The sequence below is a fragment of the Haemaphysalis longicornis genome, unplaced genomic scaffold (genome assembly GCF_048455015.1).
Source record: "Haemaphysalis longicornis isolate Haplotype H1 unplaced genomic scaffold, Haemaphysalis longicornis Haplotype H1 scaffold_1, whole genome shotgun sequence".
In the NCBI taxonomy this organism is placed as follows: Eukaryota; Metazoa; Arthropoda; class Arachnida; order Ixodida; family Ixodidae; genus Haemaphysalis; species Haemaphysalis longicornis.
Genome location: NW_027526203.1, coordinates 474,748,786 through 474,764,930, shown reverse-complemented (window position 1 = coordinate 474,764,930; position 16,145 = coordinate 474,748,786). Strand labels below are relative to the sequence as shown.

At 47.7% G+C, this 16,145-nt stretch overlaps 1 protein-coding gene across 2 annotated transcripts in view; it reads left to right on the top strand.

The window, feature by feature from the left end:
- Tnks (tankyrase) overlaps positions 1-16,145 on the top strand; it is a 110,677-nt gene that overhangs the window by 41,241 nt on the left and 53,291 nt on the right. For both annotated transcript variants that reach the window (XM_077688219.1, XM_077688218.1), the window contains exons 10-15: positions 8,354-8,528; positions 13,932-14,008; positions 15,305-15,456; positions 15,518-15,584; positions 15,647-15,745; positions 15,806-15,899. In XM_077688219.1, the coding sequence (XP_077544345.1) occupies positions 8,354-8,528; positions 13,932-14,008; positions 15,305-15,456; positions 15,518-15,584; positions 15,647-15,745; positions 15,806-15,899 (664 nt within the window). The remainder of the gene's footprint in view (positions 1-8,353; positions 8,529-13,931; positions 14,009-15,304; positions 15,457-15,517; positions 15,585-15,646; positions 15,746-15,805; positions 15,900-16,145) is intronic.

The following is a 16,145-nucleotide window of genomic DNA, read 5'->3' as shown; positions in this document are numbered from 1 at the left end:
ACTTAGTATCAAATTCTGTAATTTCCAATTTTTAATGGGTTTTCCACATATCAGGGTTCGCACAGGTCCTTGAAAACCTTGAAAACCCTTGAATTTAGAAGTGTCAACTTCAAGGCCTGGAAAGTCCGGGAATTTTTAAATGGTCCTTAAAAACCCTCGATTTTTCCGGAGAGAATCAATGGCCCTGTCTTTTCACAAGAATGTAAAGTGTTTGTCGTGGATTTTAGGTGTTAACAAATGTAAAGAAACATTGTAACAATCAAGTTTCAGTGTGTTGCGTGAAATTACAAGTTTGGTGGATTTTCATTATTACAAGGCAACATTGGCAGCAGGCACTTGTCAATCCAATCCATATCACAATACAATCCAGTGAAAGCCAGCTTCAGTTCTCCATCTTGCATCTTCCATCTAGTCTGTGGACGCTCGCTCATTGCATGTTTGCTGTGCCTCATACGCTCCATCTGCGTTTGCTTTTATATGCAAATGGTGGACGTGTACATTGTTGATACTGCCTTGCAGCAACACTTGCGGATTGAATTTCAGTTGATACTCTTGCTGCCAAAGCAAGAGATGCAGGCAACATTAACAAAGTTTTGAAATCAAACATAATCCAAGAGGGTACCATGTTGGGCTAGTTGGTGTTCTGATACAAAGGAAGGAACAGCGCACATTCTAACGAAGGATGGACAGAGTTATTTTATTATGAGTTACCTTGACAGAGTTATCTTGCTTGGCATGTGCTGGCCACACTTCGGAAATACGTCAAATTTTTTTCTTGCGCCGATGGTTCTTCTTTTTATTTTATGATTTACTTCAGCGGCGAGCCGGCTAGCTTGCGTATCCGGTAACGAGGGGGCGCGCTGGGTATCGCCCACCGGGCGCCCGGGCGCCTCTCGCTTCTTGTGCCTGCCACAGACCAAGGTCGCCTGCGAAACTGATGAGGCTCTTTTCTCCTTTTTTGTATTTTATGGGAGCGGTGCACCGTCTATCACTCGCGCATCCGGCCGCGCGATTCCAGCAGCGGCTGGTTTCGGTATCGTCCTCCGAGCGCTTCGTGCTTTTTGCACCCGTGAAACTGATGTCTATCTGATTTCAATCCACTCAAAAGGTGCCGGCTCGTTACCCTCTCGTTTTTATTTAGAATTTTTCTTGTGTTACTCATGAATAAATCACATGTATGTAACAGCACAAACATTTTTGTCACTTTATGGTCACCCTAAAAAAGTTACGATAATTTTTTCTCGAAATAGATTCACCAGAAGAATTTAAATCAGCAATAAAAAAAAATCGACCCTGGGGGGTCGAAAAAATTCGAAAAAATTCGAAAACTGAAAAAAAAAAAAAATTCGACCCTCAAAGGGTTAAGTTGGTTAGTGAAAACCATACCTGCCAACTCTTCCGAATTTTCCTTAAAATGTACGAATTTCGACTAGTCTTACGATTTTACGAATCTTGCCCGAAATTTTACAGAAAATATTTTGATTTTCGAAGAAAAAGGAATATCCATTAAAACGACACTGTGCCACCTTGCGCCGCCACGAAAGGGCAATACGTACTCTTGTTATCATCATCAGCAGAAGCTGCGACTTTGTCACCTTCTCGGGGTGGGCTACGCATCCATGTCCGGAATTCGCTTCCACCCCGAACAGCTGTTTAGAGTGCGTCGTTCGGGGGCCGGTTAGGACCTCCGTGTTCGCGTCGCTCTTCGTATAACTGCCGCAACCAAAGCACTACGACCTGTGGTATGACCGCAGTAGGTGCTTCGCAGTGCAATGACGTGAAGCCGCGACAATATTGTACCGAGTGTTTGTAAAATCTTACGCGACAGAATTTGCTCCTCCTGCCTTGTTGCTCATTACTCTTCAAGACTTGCGAATTTCACTTATGGTTGCGAAAACGTGAGAACGCTTGGCACAGAACGTTAATCCTTTTAAACTTGTAAAAAATTAGTGCACTGCCCTCCCCTCCGGACCGCTGGTTTTACGAATTTCCAAGTCACCAGGTTGGCAGGTATGGTGAAAACGCTCAGACATTTTTTTCCTCGTTACCCATAGAAGGACAGTTTTTAGGGGCGAAGCTCCTAAAGCCGTGGGTCTGTCCATCCCTTGTGTCTCATGGTACGTGACCGCCTAGTTCGATGACTCACTCGCAGGTGGCGCTACGTGACCGCCTAGTTCGATGACTCACTCGCAGGTGGCGCTGGTGTGAGTGACGTCATGATGACGTCACTCGCACGTGACTGACACTATAAAAGGCAATCGCTGTTGACGCGCTTCCTCTTTCGCAACGAGTCACCGGATGGAGGAGGTGGTTGTTGACAAGGCTGCGGAGCGGAGGGCGCGCAGGGCGGCGGCAGCGCGCGCTCGCCGACAGGATCCCGCCGTGCGCGAAAGAGAGGCCGAAGCATCTCGTCTAGAAAGTCGCGCTTAAACCGCGCGTCGGCAGCTTCGGGCTGAGCTCGCTTGATGCGTTTTGCAGCCGCCTCACGAGCTCTCACTGCATCGGGGTTTGCCTGCCGATACGAGCACTTGCTTGCAGCCTCACGAACCCTACAACAACAACAAACGAACAAGAACAAAATAAAAGTTGATTTGTACAATGTACGCACACAGTCTTACGTCTTTCTTAATGATGTAATGGGCGAACTTTCACGGGAGAGTTACGGTTACCGATGATCTCCCCCTCTCGAGCTTCGCCCCACTTATCATCATTCATTCCGTGGATATGGCGTGATTTTTTTCCCTATTCAGTGCCCCATTTTACACACCAGTCATGAATTTCCCCAACAGTTGCCTATAAAGAAGCGTGGTCATTTTCAGTGAAGATTGTTAGGGGACATGGAGCATACTAGAAAAAAAATTTGCACTTGTACAAATTGCTGTTATTATGGTACACAGAAATCACCTAATAATGCAGAGGGGGAAGTCCGATGCTCTCCAACCTGCATAATAATTTACCATGCGGTACCTTGTCGAACGCCTTGCAAAGAATCATAAACAAAAACATCCACTTGACCAGCTGGGTCAAAACCCTAAACAGATCATGTATTGTTAGTATAGCAGAGTCCTTTAATGCTTTTACTGGGGCCCTATTCTCGACTGCACAAATTCCCAGGGAACTGGGGTATTTGCCGGAAGTCTTTTGTGATTGGCCGGAAGTCTTTTGTGTGAAAAATTTCGCCGACCTTTGGTGCTACGAAATGTCCGGGAATTTGCAGCAGGCGCAGTTTCGCATGATGCGCGGTTTAAAGCATGTTTTCTACCGAAAGAAATAACCGCTTTGACTGTTTCAAAGTCAGCGATCATGGAGCACACTTCTGAAGTGTGGGAACCACATGTGCCTGATGCCATTCATCTGGAATCTCGCAGGTTGTCAGTGACAAATTAAATAGCTCCGTTGAATACCAAGAAAGTTGTTTATATATCGCCTCAGCATGGGAGTCCGTGCGGACTGGCAGCCTGGCGTGTGTCAGTATTTAAAATCATCGCCAATGCACCTTCAGGCCTGGGGGATGTTCAGTGCGCTGGTTCTATGCTCGTATTCTTCACGTTCAGAAAGAACACTTTGAAAGTATCAATTAAAGCTTCGCGCTATGCTAGAAGCGTCCGTCAAAACGACCCCTTGAACATTCAATTTCAACAAATTCAACAAATCTTTCTCATGTCATTCACCATTGCCATGGCGCTTTTTGCCTTTTTCGGCCTTGCGCCATTGAACCTGCAGTCATCAACATCGGGCTTTCATGGTCAGTTTGGTCGGGAACGTCAACATCTTGTCGTGCAAGCACAGCTAGGCCGCCACCACCACCTCTATACTGTCGGTGCAGCTGACATGCCGGCGAGACAAGTTTGTCACCATGAATATACTTGTTCAGCCAAGTTTATTGAGAGAAAACAAGCGTTGCTGGCAAGGCTTTAACCGCTAGCTAGGAACAATGGTTGGCACTTTCCAGCTGACATGGCTTGATTTTGGCTCTGCCTTGTGTGTGCGAGGCGTCATTCCACGTGTAAGCACTGTCATCAACCCAAAGCCTATCGTGTGCCAAAGAGGCCTTCTTTTCGGTGCAAACTTTGTGCCACATAAGTGTATGCTAATTGTGATGTATGTTAGCTGCAGTGGAACACAACTTGTGTAAGTTTCCTGTTGATATAGTGGCCTGAGTTAGGAGTCTGAAGTTATCACTTGTTGGTCATAATAGCTACCACCATGCCCAGGCTCTTTTCAATCACTGGGAAGGAGTCGGTCAAATACATTCCCTGTATTTGCTGCATTCCTGGACGGCGATGCATGCCAAATTTCTGTCCAGCCGGCCCATGGGTAAACATAACATCTATGGGTAAACGTAACATCCTTTCTGAAGCACAGTTCGAATTTAGAAGAAATAATTCAACCAAGACAGCTCTATTAGCTTTGAAGGAGAACATTCTACAAAACATAGGTAGTAATATTTACACTTTGGGGCTCTTCATAGATTTTACCAAGGCATTTGATTGCCTCAATCATAACATACTGATTAATAAACTCTCGTCCTTTGGAATTATAAGTGAACCACTTGCACTACCCATTTCATACTTAAGCAATAGGGATCAGTGTGTATGCATAGGTCCCTTCCGATCATCGTTTTTACCGATAACAACCGGTGTGCCTTAAGGGAGCGTATTGGGACCACTGCTGTTTAAAGGGCTGGTGAAGAGGTTTTCAAAAAAATTTTGTGGGGGCATTACATTATGGCTTTCTTGACGGTGAATTCGAAAAACATGTTTATTTTATGTGTAAATACACCCAAACCATCGTTTTTCTTCAAAACAAACGACCGCGGGCGCGGTGAGAGCCCTGGCTGCCTTTCGCGATTGGCTGGCAGCAGATGACGTCATATTCGGAAGTGCCGGCGCTGCGGGGACCGCTCGGCCTGAAGATCTCATTCTGTTTTCGTTCAGACACGGGCCAGAAGGTCCTCTGGTGAATGGAGGGCTCACACAATCTTTCCTTAGAATAGGAGAGCCTGAGGGAAGTATAAACGCAACAGGTTCGCTCGCGGCGAGCTTTAGAAAGGGGTTCTCCCCCGACGACTCATGGCCGACTTGTTTCTCGGGTGCAGGGAAGTTGCGCAGATATTGGTTCGCCGCTTTCACTACCAGCGCTAGTCACAATTCCTAGCACAATTTTTCAACCCACCATCATCCCCATCCTCGAATGTGGAACTTTGTTTTTACATTTCGGCAGGCGGCAACAAGCTCTGTGCAGCGGCCTACTATGCGCACAGGCAGTGTGGCCACCGCCGGTCGCCGCGTCGCGCAGAGGTGCTGGTGCCGAGTCGCTGCTCGGCCAGTCAGTGGAACGTGGCATTGCTGCACATACGCATGTTCTAGAATAGGGGAGCCGAACGTTGGTCACCCCCCCAAAAGGTAGATGAACCCAAGCGCAGCACACTGGTCCCCGACGAGCTCTAGAACGCCTTCCCCAACAACTCCAGCTGCTCAGGTTGCACGGAGTTGCCGCTGATGTTGGGAACTTTAAGCTTAGCACCAAGGGAGATAGTTGGTCGCTGCTATCTCTACAATTGCGAATGACTATCCTTAACACAGTTTTTCACCACACTATCATCCCCTTTCTCGCATGTGGAACCTTATTCCTATGTTGATAGTCATTCTAGCGATCGGTGCTGTAGTCATTTTTGCACGCAGTTAACGCCATCCATCGGCCTCTCGCCGCATCTCGTGCTCGGGCAGGTTCGTTTGCTGCCGTCGACGAGCCTCCGCGACCCGTCGCCGCTCTGCATCGCGATACAAATTCGATCACCTCTTTCGAAATCACCTTGGATGACAATCCCTAGCACAATTTTTCACCACACTATCATCCTCTCTTGCACATTTACCTTTCTTTTCGCGACGGCCTTGATTCTGGACGGCAGCGAAGAGCGGTCGCTGCCGCGGCATGTGTGGTGCGAGCCGTTTCGTGCGCCTTACGGATATGCACGACCGGCGAGTGTGCGGAGCTCTCCCGCACGCAGAAAACGCTTCATGCTTTCAGCTTGCTTGATTTCTTCTTAAAATCTAGCTATTCAGCTAAGCCACTAACGTTGATCAACGTTGATCAACGTTGATCAACAGCCAACGACGTTGATCGGGAAAACGAGCAAGAAGTTCGGGAAGCCCAAAGCGCTGTGGTCCCAAAAATTTTCTAATCCCCTAATAATAATGGGCCAAAAACTTGGGGTACCTCCGCATTTGTTTGAGCCCGTCGCTTCACGTTTGAAGCAGAGAGCACCGGACGACACGGCCGGCCCCGCGACTACTCGTGAAGGCAATGTACTAGCCATTTGCGCTCGGGTAGGAAATCTCTGGTATAGGAGTCGCTTTAGGGAATCACACAGTAGCATTACGGTTAAAAATCGACACGGAAGCAACTCTAGACAATGATGATTAATGAAGTGTAGATTACACACTTGCTTAATTCGGAACTTCGCCCAGAAAACTGGGACACAGCGAAGCGGCGGCGCACGTCGCTCGCTGTCTTCTGAATATGATGCTACTTCCGGTCGCTGCCTCTCAGTTTCTCGCTCTTCCAGCGATGCAGCGGGGAGCAATGGGCAAGGCTTAGGGTCAACTTTAACGACGAATACCGCTGTCCCCAAGCTAAAAATGACGAAAAAAACTTTCCAGGCATAAACTAACCAATGTATTAATTGCAAAAAATATATTTTTACTCCATTCTAAAAGCACTTCAGTGGCCCTTTAATGACTATATTAATGATATTGTTCAGGTAGATACAACACCTAAATTTATCATAGTATATGCGGATGACAGCACCATATTACTTTCTGAGAAAGACGAAAATAATTTCATTGCTAAATGTAATGACGTGCTAGAGAAGCTCCAAATATAGTTGCAATTAAATAGAATAAAAGTTAATACAGCGAAAACAAAAGCAATTATTTTCAGAGCAAGAAATAAACCAATTAAATTTCAACACCCGCTTGTATATGCAGGTAGCAATATTGATTTAGTGTCTCAGCATAAAATTCTTGGCGTCATTTTTTCTGCTCACCTTAGTTGGGATGCTCATGAAGACAGCTTATGTAAAAAGCCTGCCACGACCGGAGTGCTGTCTCGCTGTCGTGCGCTGCTCCCAAGAAGGGTGAAACTTGACATGTACTACGCGCTTTTTGCATCGCATATCAATTATTGTAGTTTAATTTGGGCTACCACAACGAAAACAAACATCATGAAAGTATTACTGTTGCAAAAAAAGGTCATCCGTTTAATCGCCAACGTGCCTTATCTGTGCCCAACAGAAAATTTATTTCCCATGTACAACAATGTGATCGTGGACCGCATGTATGAATATTGAATTTTGCGCTCCTTTTCATTTTCTTCCCCCCCAGTACAGAGACTATATTACTCGCCTGGCTTCTTTGCGACAAAGTGAAAGCTTGGCTAGCACCCGCAGTTCTGATGCTTGGTTCATCCTGCATTTCCGAACCAATTATAAATTGCAATCGCTACAACACAATCTCCCCTCCCTTCTAAACAGCTATAAGCACACGGCAAACTTTAATGTCCGGGCATTGCGAAAATATTTTGTGACCTTGTAGACAAATTTGTAACTATCATGACAGTTGCAGACTTTTCTTTTTGTTTTTTGCTCTCTGCAAGTTGTAAATGTTTGTGCTGCTTGGTTTTTATTTCTTGTCTGTAATGTTCTGCTGTTTGGGATTGATTTTGTGTAATTTGCATCTGAAAGCAAATCCTGCTTACCAATGTATGTAACCTGCCATTGAATTGAAAGACGGTGTAATCAGATTTACCGTTGTGTTGTTTACAAATTCCGTATATTGGATGTATGTATATCATGTTCTGTTATGTCACAAAACCACGTAGAGCTTTGATGTTGTCGGTCGTTACTGCCATGTAACGGTTTGCTGGGCCTCGTCAAGCTGCTATTGCAGCTTTTAGCTCAGCAACTGGGCACAAATTTATGGTAAATGAAAGAAAGCTACTTGTCCCCCCCCCCCCCCCCAAAAAAAAATCCCTGTGGTGATTTCTCGTGGAAGCCAGGTCGACTTGACAAGTTAATCCGGCTTGTGTGGGAAATTGCCCCTATGGAATGGGAGTGCTGGAAAATGCTTTGGGCCAAGCTTCTAATGTAGCACTAGTACATGGACTTTCAGATGTGTCTGCCTCTATTGCTATTTTTTGCGCCTTTGTTTTGGATGCTGTAAACAAGTTAAGGAAGGATGTTCGTATGTGAGAAGATTTGGTTCAGTCCGTTTTTGCTGTGCACGTGTGAACGGGCCGGAGGACTCTGTGGGCAGCTCCCTCGCACAGCGGCCTGTGGTGTGCACGTGCGCAGGTGAATGCTGTGGACGGCCTGGGCCAGACGGCGCTGCACCGGTGCTCGCGGGAAGGGAACGTGCAGGCGTGCCGCCTGCTGCTGTCTGGCGGCGCTGACCCCTCCATAGTGAGCGTCCAGGGTTGCACTGCGGCCCAGCTGGCCAGTGATGCAGTGCAGCAGCTCCTGCAGCACGGTGAGGGGCGCAGTGGCCGCCTCCAGGGTCACCCATTGGAGCTGGGCTTTTGTTTTCTTCTTGCGGCCGAGGGCTCGGTGCACCTGATGTTGTTTGAGTGTATGTTTTCTAGCCCAAGTGGAAAAGATGCCAGAATGGTTTTGCTGGCCGTGTCGCAAAACATTTGCTAGCACATTTGCTAAGAAAGCTCTCCCACAGTTATGTAGGCTGCCTGGGGCCACTATGAAGGCTTGCAACCATGCCACTGAACCGTCATGCAACTCACTTTTATTTGGCCATAAGAAGTGGCGTCTGTAAGGCGTAGTCTGAAAGGGATGCTGGAAGCATACTTGGAGAATGACACTTGGAAGTTCTTCAAGAGTGTGAGGTGCTTGGATTCCCTGCAAGTTGGGTGTCTCTCAGGGAAGAGGTCAGAGATTGGGGCTGTTCCTGGACTTGGGGAAGAATCCCTAGCCCTAGCTGCTGAATGGCAAGTGTACCTGAAATCTTCTTAAGACCTCAAGTCTAGTGACAGGGACTTGGCACTATTTCTTTCTAAACAAGAAAAGCCAAGTGAATATTTCGATGTCCTGGCTTTCTGGGCTGGGATGGAACACCTGACTGCCCTTAAATGCCTGTCAGTGCCAATCAACTCTGTTGACGCAGAAAGGTCGCTCAGTCGCTACGGTGACATCGTGTATAACAAGCACCATTCTCTTGGTGAAGAAAGCACAAAGCATCACCAGATGCACAGCCACAACAGCTTCCTTCAGTTGTAAATAATGAAATCTAGCATGTTGGGAGTCTGAAGTGCCTAATAAATGAACTGTTACATGTACCTTATGCCTTTTCAATGTTGTCGCAGAATTTTGCAGATTCCCCTAACTAGAATTGCAGAATTTGAAATGTTCCGCCGCAAAAAGTAAGGGGCTCTAACCAAGGCTGCACTACGCGAGCCCATCTGTCGAGCCGTAAATCTGAAGAGAGAGCTTTAGAATAGCGTATGCTATGTCTTTCTGTTGTTCGTGCATACGCTAGGGGGCCTGCATAACTTCTTGTTTACATCATGGTGGAAAGTAGCACGTCAGTCAACATGGTTCCGCCCTTCTGTGGACAGTAATTTGTGTCCGATAAAACAAGTTTTTTGCTCCTGCGTTTTTAAATGTGCCGCGTGGTTTGCACATTGCCCACACGTAGCTCTGAATTGCCGTGACATCGCGGTCTGCCTGAACGAAGCTTTTTGGCCAGGTTGGCGGCTGAAGCGTGTGTGTTGGGGTCGCATTCGCCTCGCGATGAAATCCGATGGCATACTCTTGTGGTTGGACTGTGCCCAATATGATTGGAATTATCACTAGCGACGATTCAACCCCATACCAAGTATGTAGAGTGTGCTGGATAAAAATGCCGTCTTGTGCCGGAGTGAAGTGACCAGTGTTGCCACCTAATGTTGAAGAATCCCACCAGAACAGGTCCAAAAAAACCTTTAAAATCCACCAAATATTTTCTGAAATTTGCCAAAGAATCCCCTGACTTATATTTAGAAGTGTGAACATGGCAAAGAATAAATAGACCGGAAGCAATTAACGTAGTCTCAAGTGGCCTGGAGTATTTTCTCATGATTTCTACTTTGTTTTTTTTTTGTTTTTTTTTTAATTGAGAAGTTCAAAGCTATTATCACGGACTTATAAAACATTGGTCCCAAAGCGAAGTGGGAAATAAATGGTGGGGAGAAGATAGTGCATAAAGCGACATTTTTGCTAAATTTATTGAACTTATTTAGAATGAACTAATAAATTGATTTTACTAATGAGGAAAAGAATACTATTGCACTGCTGCGCACACACACAGCAGTTAGAGTAATCAGTCCACACTCCGATATCTTTTCAGCCCAGCTCTGACCATGGCGTAACTGTGTCTGGCCCTAGCCTGTTTCTCAGCTTTGTTTTTAGTGTATGTGTGTTCAACCTGCTGGACAATCGTTAAACTTCTGCATTCGATTGTGGTGCATAGACGTAATTCAGAGAACAGAGTTTGCAAGTTTCCGCCGGACTTCCAGCTCAGAACATGTCGTGTCTGTCCGCCTGGCAGTCGTGATGCTCTGTTGCTGTCTCTACCACATCTGTGCTACCTTGAGGAACACCCATTTTTCTATTATAGATACAAGGCGAAACTGAGAAGGTATCTTCAGAGCAACAATTAACAAGGTGTAAGCATGGGCGTGTTGGTATAGCATTCTTGGAGCAGCGCAAAGGGACGAGGACGAGGCATAGACGGGACACGTCCCGTCCCGTCTGCGCCTCGTCTTCATCCCTTTGCTCTGCTCCAAGAAAACAGTTAACAGTCAGCAAGGTAACTGACGCCTCCTGACTAGCTTACAAAACTGCACAATTCGAAAATATTTATTTTTGTTTGCTCAACTCCGCTAAACCCACTGAACTTTCACTCACTAAAACACTAAAATCTGCTAAAAAATGCACTAGCCGCTATGCCTGCAATTTCTCCCCGCTAAATGAACTTAAAATCCACCAAATTTAGCGGGGAAACCACTAAAATGGCAACACTGGAAGTGGCCTGTTGTTCTGCCCTGCAAATCGCATGAAGCAAGTGCTACCCTTACAGTGGGCAGGAGGCAATCGATCGCCTGTTAATTTCGTGCTCCGGCCTCAGAGTGCGTGCCATAACAATGTGCTTGTTTGAAACCCATTTCTTGATTGTCTTGAAGAGTAACAAAATGTATGTGTCAGGCTAGGTCTTTTAATTCAGGATGTTGTGTGCAGTAGCGCAAAATAGCTGCTATGCTTCCACTATAGTGTATTTAGGTAAAATGATATATATATCATGTTATGCATGTTTCTTCACTCAATACTGGCACCAAGGTGCTTGTTAGTAGTTTGGGCGCTTGTAAAAGCTCTAGGCACACTTCCGGCAGATGGGCTGATGGGCAACTCGCTTCGCAAAACATTCAACATATGGCACAATAAGCATTACCTTATCGCAACGGGAAACCAACGAAACATTCTACTAAAACTTGCGTTGCGGTGCCGATGTAGCGGGATGTGAAAATTTAGCGTTGCTTGTATGCAAACACAGCAAACGCTATACTAAAACTCGCTAATGTAATTTTCGAGTTTTTGGATGAAAGTGCACACCCATGCCTGCATGGTAATAGCAAGCCAATGCACGCATACTGCCATTCAGGTGCTCGTACACTGGAGTACCTGGGCTCCGTTTTCACACCTGGCATTGGGCCCGGTTACAGGTTAAGTTAAGCTAACAGATGGCGCCATGCAGTCCAGCCGAGTGCATCGAAGCGACTCAAACACGACTATCCGTAACAAGAATGCAAAGCAAGAGAGTGCCCCCTCACTGTGGTCGTGCTGTGTGCTAGACGCTTTGTAGGTAAAGTGAAAGGCCGCGTGGCACATTCACATTTCACAACGCACATCCTGTGCAGCACCAAGATAGACACACACAGAGCGGCAGGTATACGGTTGTTTAGGGTGGGCGAGTTGTTTTTTCGTATGCGGCGAACGTTCGACCAGTAGCTCCTGCGGCCATGATGGTCCGCTTCGTAGGTTTCAGTTTTCCTACTAGACCACACCGCTGTCTCACTCGCTTCCAGCCTCCATTTGCGTCACGCGAAACATCATGGAATGGCATAAGGGATGAAATGCGTTTTTCAATTGGAAATTTCTCGGCAATTAAAGCATTTTTCGCTGCTGAATAAATGCTGAGAGGGCTGTGGGGCAGTTGAACTTTCATCTGAGCCCAACTTCATATCTGCCAGGTTTCCCGAATTTTCCCAGAGACTCCCGAATTTTCATGGTTTTGTACGATTGTATGACCGAAACAAAAATCTCCCGAAAACGCACCCGTCTGTGGCAAAATCTTTTTCCCAGTCTGGCCGCAATGTGCGGGAGGTATACCTGACAATCCAACCCGACACCAATTGGCATCGGTATCAGTGAAGTGCTTAAAAAGCATAGTCGGCCATGTGGAGACGGTGAACCTGTTTGTCCCATTGTTAGTTTACTGTTTATAGAAACGCAGCACCGCCCCCCGCTTTCATTTACGCACGAGCACGGCCGTTCTGGACGGCCTTTCTGAAGATTTAGCAAGTCTCCAGTGGTGTAGCTTGTTGTTAGTTTAGACGAAACAACAAAAACAGTTCAGTTCCTGCTGTTTTGTATTGTGCTTGCAGTACTATTTCCAGGACTTTCTGAAAAGGGCGGCATTAGCCACGTCGAACATTTGAGTGGTGTAGCTTGTTGGTAGTTAGGACGAAGAAACAGTTCATTTCTTGCTATGTTGTAAGTAAATAAAAAAAAATGTGTAAAGTTACCCATTCTGTTGTTGCTACAACCTCCCCCCCCCCCTGGTAAGATCTCCCTAATGCCATCCCGGCAAACCTGGCAGGTATGCAACTTGCTAGCTGGCTTCAGTGTCCCTTTAACAAAAGCATTGATGAGTGCCAACAACTGCACCAACAGCTAATCCAGCAAGATGAAAGCTGACTTGTATTTGATTGGGAAACAACCAATGTCGCAAAATTTGAGCTTGATTGATCATGTTGTTTGGAAGAACATAGCAGCAGCTGTGTGGGCCTCGGCAGCCAGTGGCGCTTGAGTTGCTGTCAGTGCTGAAAGAGATGTCTTATAAGTTACTGTTTTCATCCAGCCTTCAGCATGCGCCCGTATCATAGAAATGAGGTGCAGTCGCGAGCGGAACACTACAAAGGACAGCTTTCAGAGGGTTCATAATTGGTCCTGTTCCAAAGTGAGTACCACTGCCCATCTAGGGCAGTACTATGAACTGAGCAGGAAAGGAGTGGTGGCTGCTATTTCACCATACTTAGTTTGTTCTTGGTGATACAAATATTTTTTGTATCATCGAGGTGCTACTGTAGCAGATGGTAAAGCGGACGGGGCTGATATACTGTCAAAACGGGATGTGTCTTGTAGTGTAGTTGTATTACCTGCCACATACCAAGGGCTCCGTTGCTCGCAAAGTGACAGTGAGTGAAAGAGGCAAGGGAGGGACGTGTGGAAGGTGCTTCCCCTGCCCAGGCTAGTTTGTGTTCGCTCTTGCTTTTTGATGATGTCGTTTTGTGCCTTCCTCAGAAGTGATGGTGCAGGATGTTTGAGGGGAACGGCGACAGATTTTCCTTGTGTCGATTCATTGCCAATATTGTCTGAGCACATGCAAGGCCGCACTTTTGTTTTTCAGGAAGGCATTTAAGGCGACCTGCCCAATGGGAAATCGCCTTCCTTTGCTCAAAAAAGAATAAAGCAGCAGGCTTTATTTGGCAGTCCAGAGGCTCATTCTTCCAGCAAGACAAGACGCAGCAGCCAGGGAGGAAAGAGCCCCCACTTGCCATCCTTAGCTCGTAGTGTGGTGACCGTGTGCTACGGAATGTCTGTGCAGAACCTCAGCGGGGCAGTGCTGACACGGAGTTCCATCTGCTCGAGGCTGCCAAGGCTGGCGACTTGGAAGTGGTGAAGGTCAGCGGTGCCTTTCTTCAGTCTTGGGAGGGACACGTAATGCATGCCTGGCTCTCCAACCACTGTGTCCGCACATGTGTCGCAGTGTGCCCACACCGTTGTCTTCCACTGTGGCGCTGGCTGCTGCCCTGAGACTGCAGCAGGGACCGGAAATGGGGAAGGGCAGTGGAGGAGCCAAGAATGGTTCGCAGGGTAGTGGGCTTCTCTCGGAGGCAGCTGCCGCCTCAGTGTGCACAGCTGTGTTGGTAATTCTGTTAAGAATCCACCTGCTACTCCTGCCACTGTCATTGTGCCAGAGGAACTTTCCAGTGCGATTGAACCGCCTTCGACTTGAATTTGGTTGCAAAATCGCCACACCAGCAATAGTTTTCCTTTGCATGTGGTTACTGTGGGCCAACCAGATTAGCCTTGGCAGAAACTGCACGTCTGTGATGCTGCTGTGGCGCGTGCCAGTCTGGGATCACTAACAAGGCTTCCACAAAAGAAATGACACCCCTAGCAAGCCCGTTCGGCATTGTTCTGTTAGTGCACAACTCTGAGGTGAGTGATTTATCAAACATCAGAAAGTGATGGGCCAATGGTAGGTACTCTGTAAGAGCATTGCGTGCCAACAACAATGGGCTGGGGTTGTGTAGAGTGAGGGGTCGCACTTCGAATTCACTCGTTGCATGTGTTTACTTGAGCTGTACCTATCAAGAGCCGTGGCGTACTGCCCAGAACAAGCAGGGCACTCGACCATCTTCCTCCAGTAGTGAACGGCACAGGGGGCTTGGCGCCTTGGCAAGCCCGTGGGGAGCAAAGTGGCCGCAGCACCACAAGCCGCAGAACGAGCGCCCTGGATCAGGGAACAAGGCCTGTAGTGCGAACAAGTGGCACCCAGGGGGCCACCAGGTCTACGGAGTGGCAGCTGATAAATGGCACTAGGAGGAGGGGTACAACACTCATAACTGATTTTTGATGAATGCCTTCATTCTGCTCCTCCAGAATGAAGGCATCTTTCCCATAATCTGCACCAAAACTAAGATTTTCCTCCCTCAAAAATTGCTCCAAATCCCATTTCGGCTGTCGCACCCCTGCATAAAGAAACTTGGTTTCCATTCATATTTGCTTGAGAATAGGCAGGGCAGAAAACATGTCAAAGCACGCTATGCCTGTGAAGGAAACATATTTTTCCCATTATGGCAAGGGTTGGTTCTACCAGTGCGAATGCCACAAAGGTGGCTGCATGTCCAGCGCGTTAAGCGAAAGGGCCTTTTGTGTGTCTCAAGTGCTTGGCTGCAATGGATTCGTGTGCAGAAGCTGGTGGCTTCTCATGGTGACATCGTCAACTGCCGGGATGTGGATGGCCGGCAGTCCACCCCGCTGCACTTTGCAGCAGGGTACAACCGTGTGGCGGTGGTTGAGTACCTGCTTCAGCATGGGGCGGATGTTCATGCCAAAGACAAAGGGTAAAGTACCCGATTTCCCTGTTCGAGGGGGGTGGTGGACACCTGGGCCTTCTCCTTCCAGGGGCCTGGTACCCCTGCACAATGCCTGCTCCTACGGCCACTACGAGGTTGCCGACCTGTTGGTGAAGGTGAGTGGGCCGGCTGTCGGCTGTGTGGCTGCTGACCAACGCTCCCCCCGCCCCCCTTGCAGCATGGGGCCAGCGTGAACGTGTCGGATCTCTGGAAGTTCACGCCACTGCACGAGGCCACTGCCAAGGGCAAGTATGACATTGTCAAGCTGCTGCTCAAGGTACGAGGAGTGGGGTGAGGGTGGTGGGCAAGCGGGACCTCCATTGTGCTCTCCGTGCAGCACGGGGCTGACCCGAGCAAGAAGAACCGCGACGGCAATACGCCCCTCGACCTGGTCAGGGACGGAGACCAGGATGTGGCCGACCTGCTCAAGGGTGAGCGGATTGGATTGATGCGCCTGCATCGAAGGTGTGGAAAGCTTGCTGTCCATTCCAAAGCTGGGCAGGGAAAGGAGTCTCTGTAATAGAGCGGCGGCAAGTGGGGATGCATTGTTCGGTAATATAGACAGTGTGCCAACTACCTGGACTTAAGGGGTCTCTGTAATAGAGCGGCGGCAAGTGGGGATGCATCGTTCGGTAATATAGGCAGTGTGCCAACTACCTCGACTTACCCTCGGCATC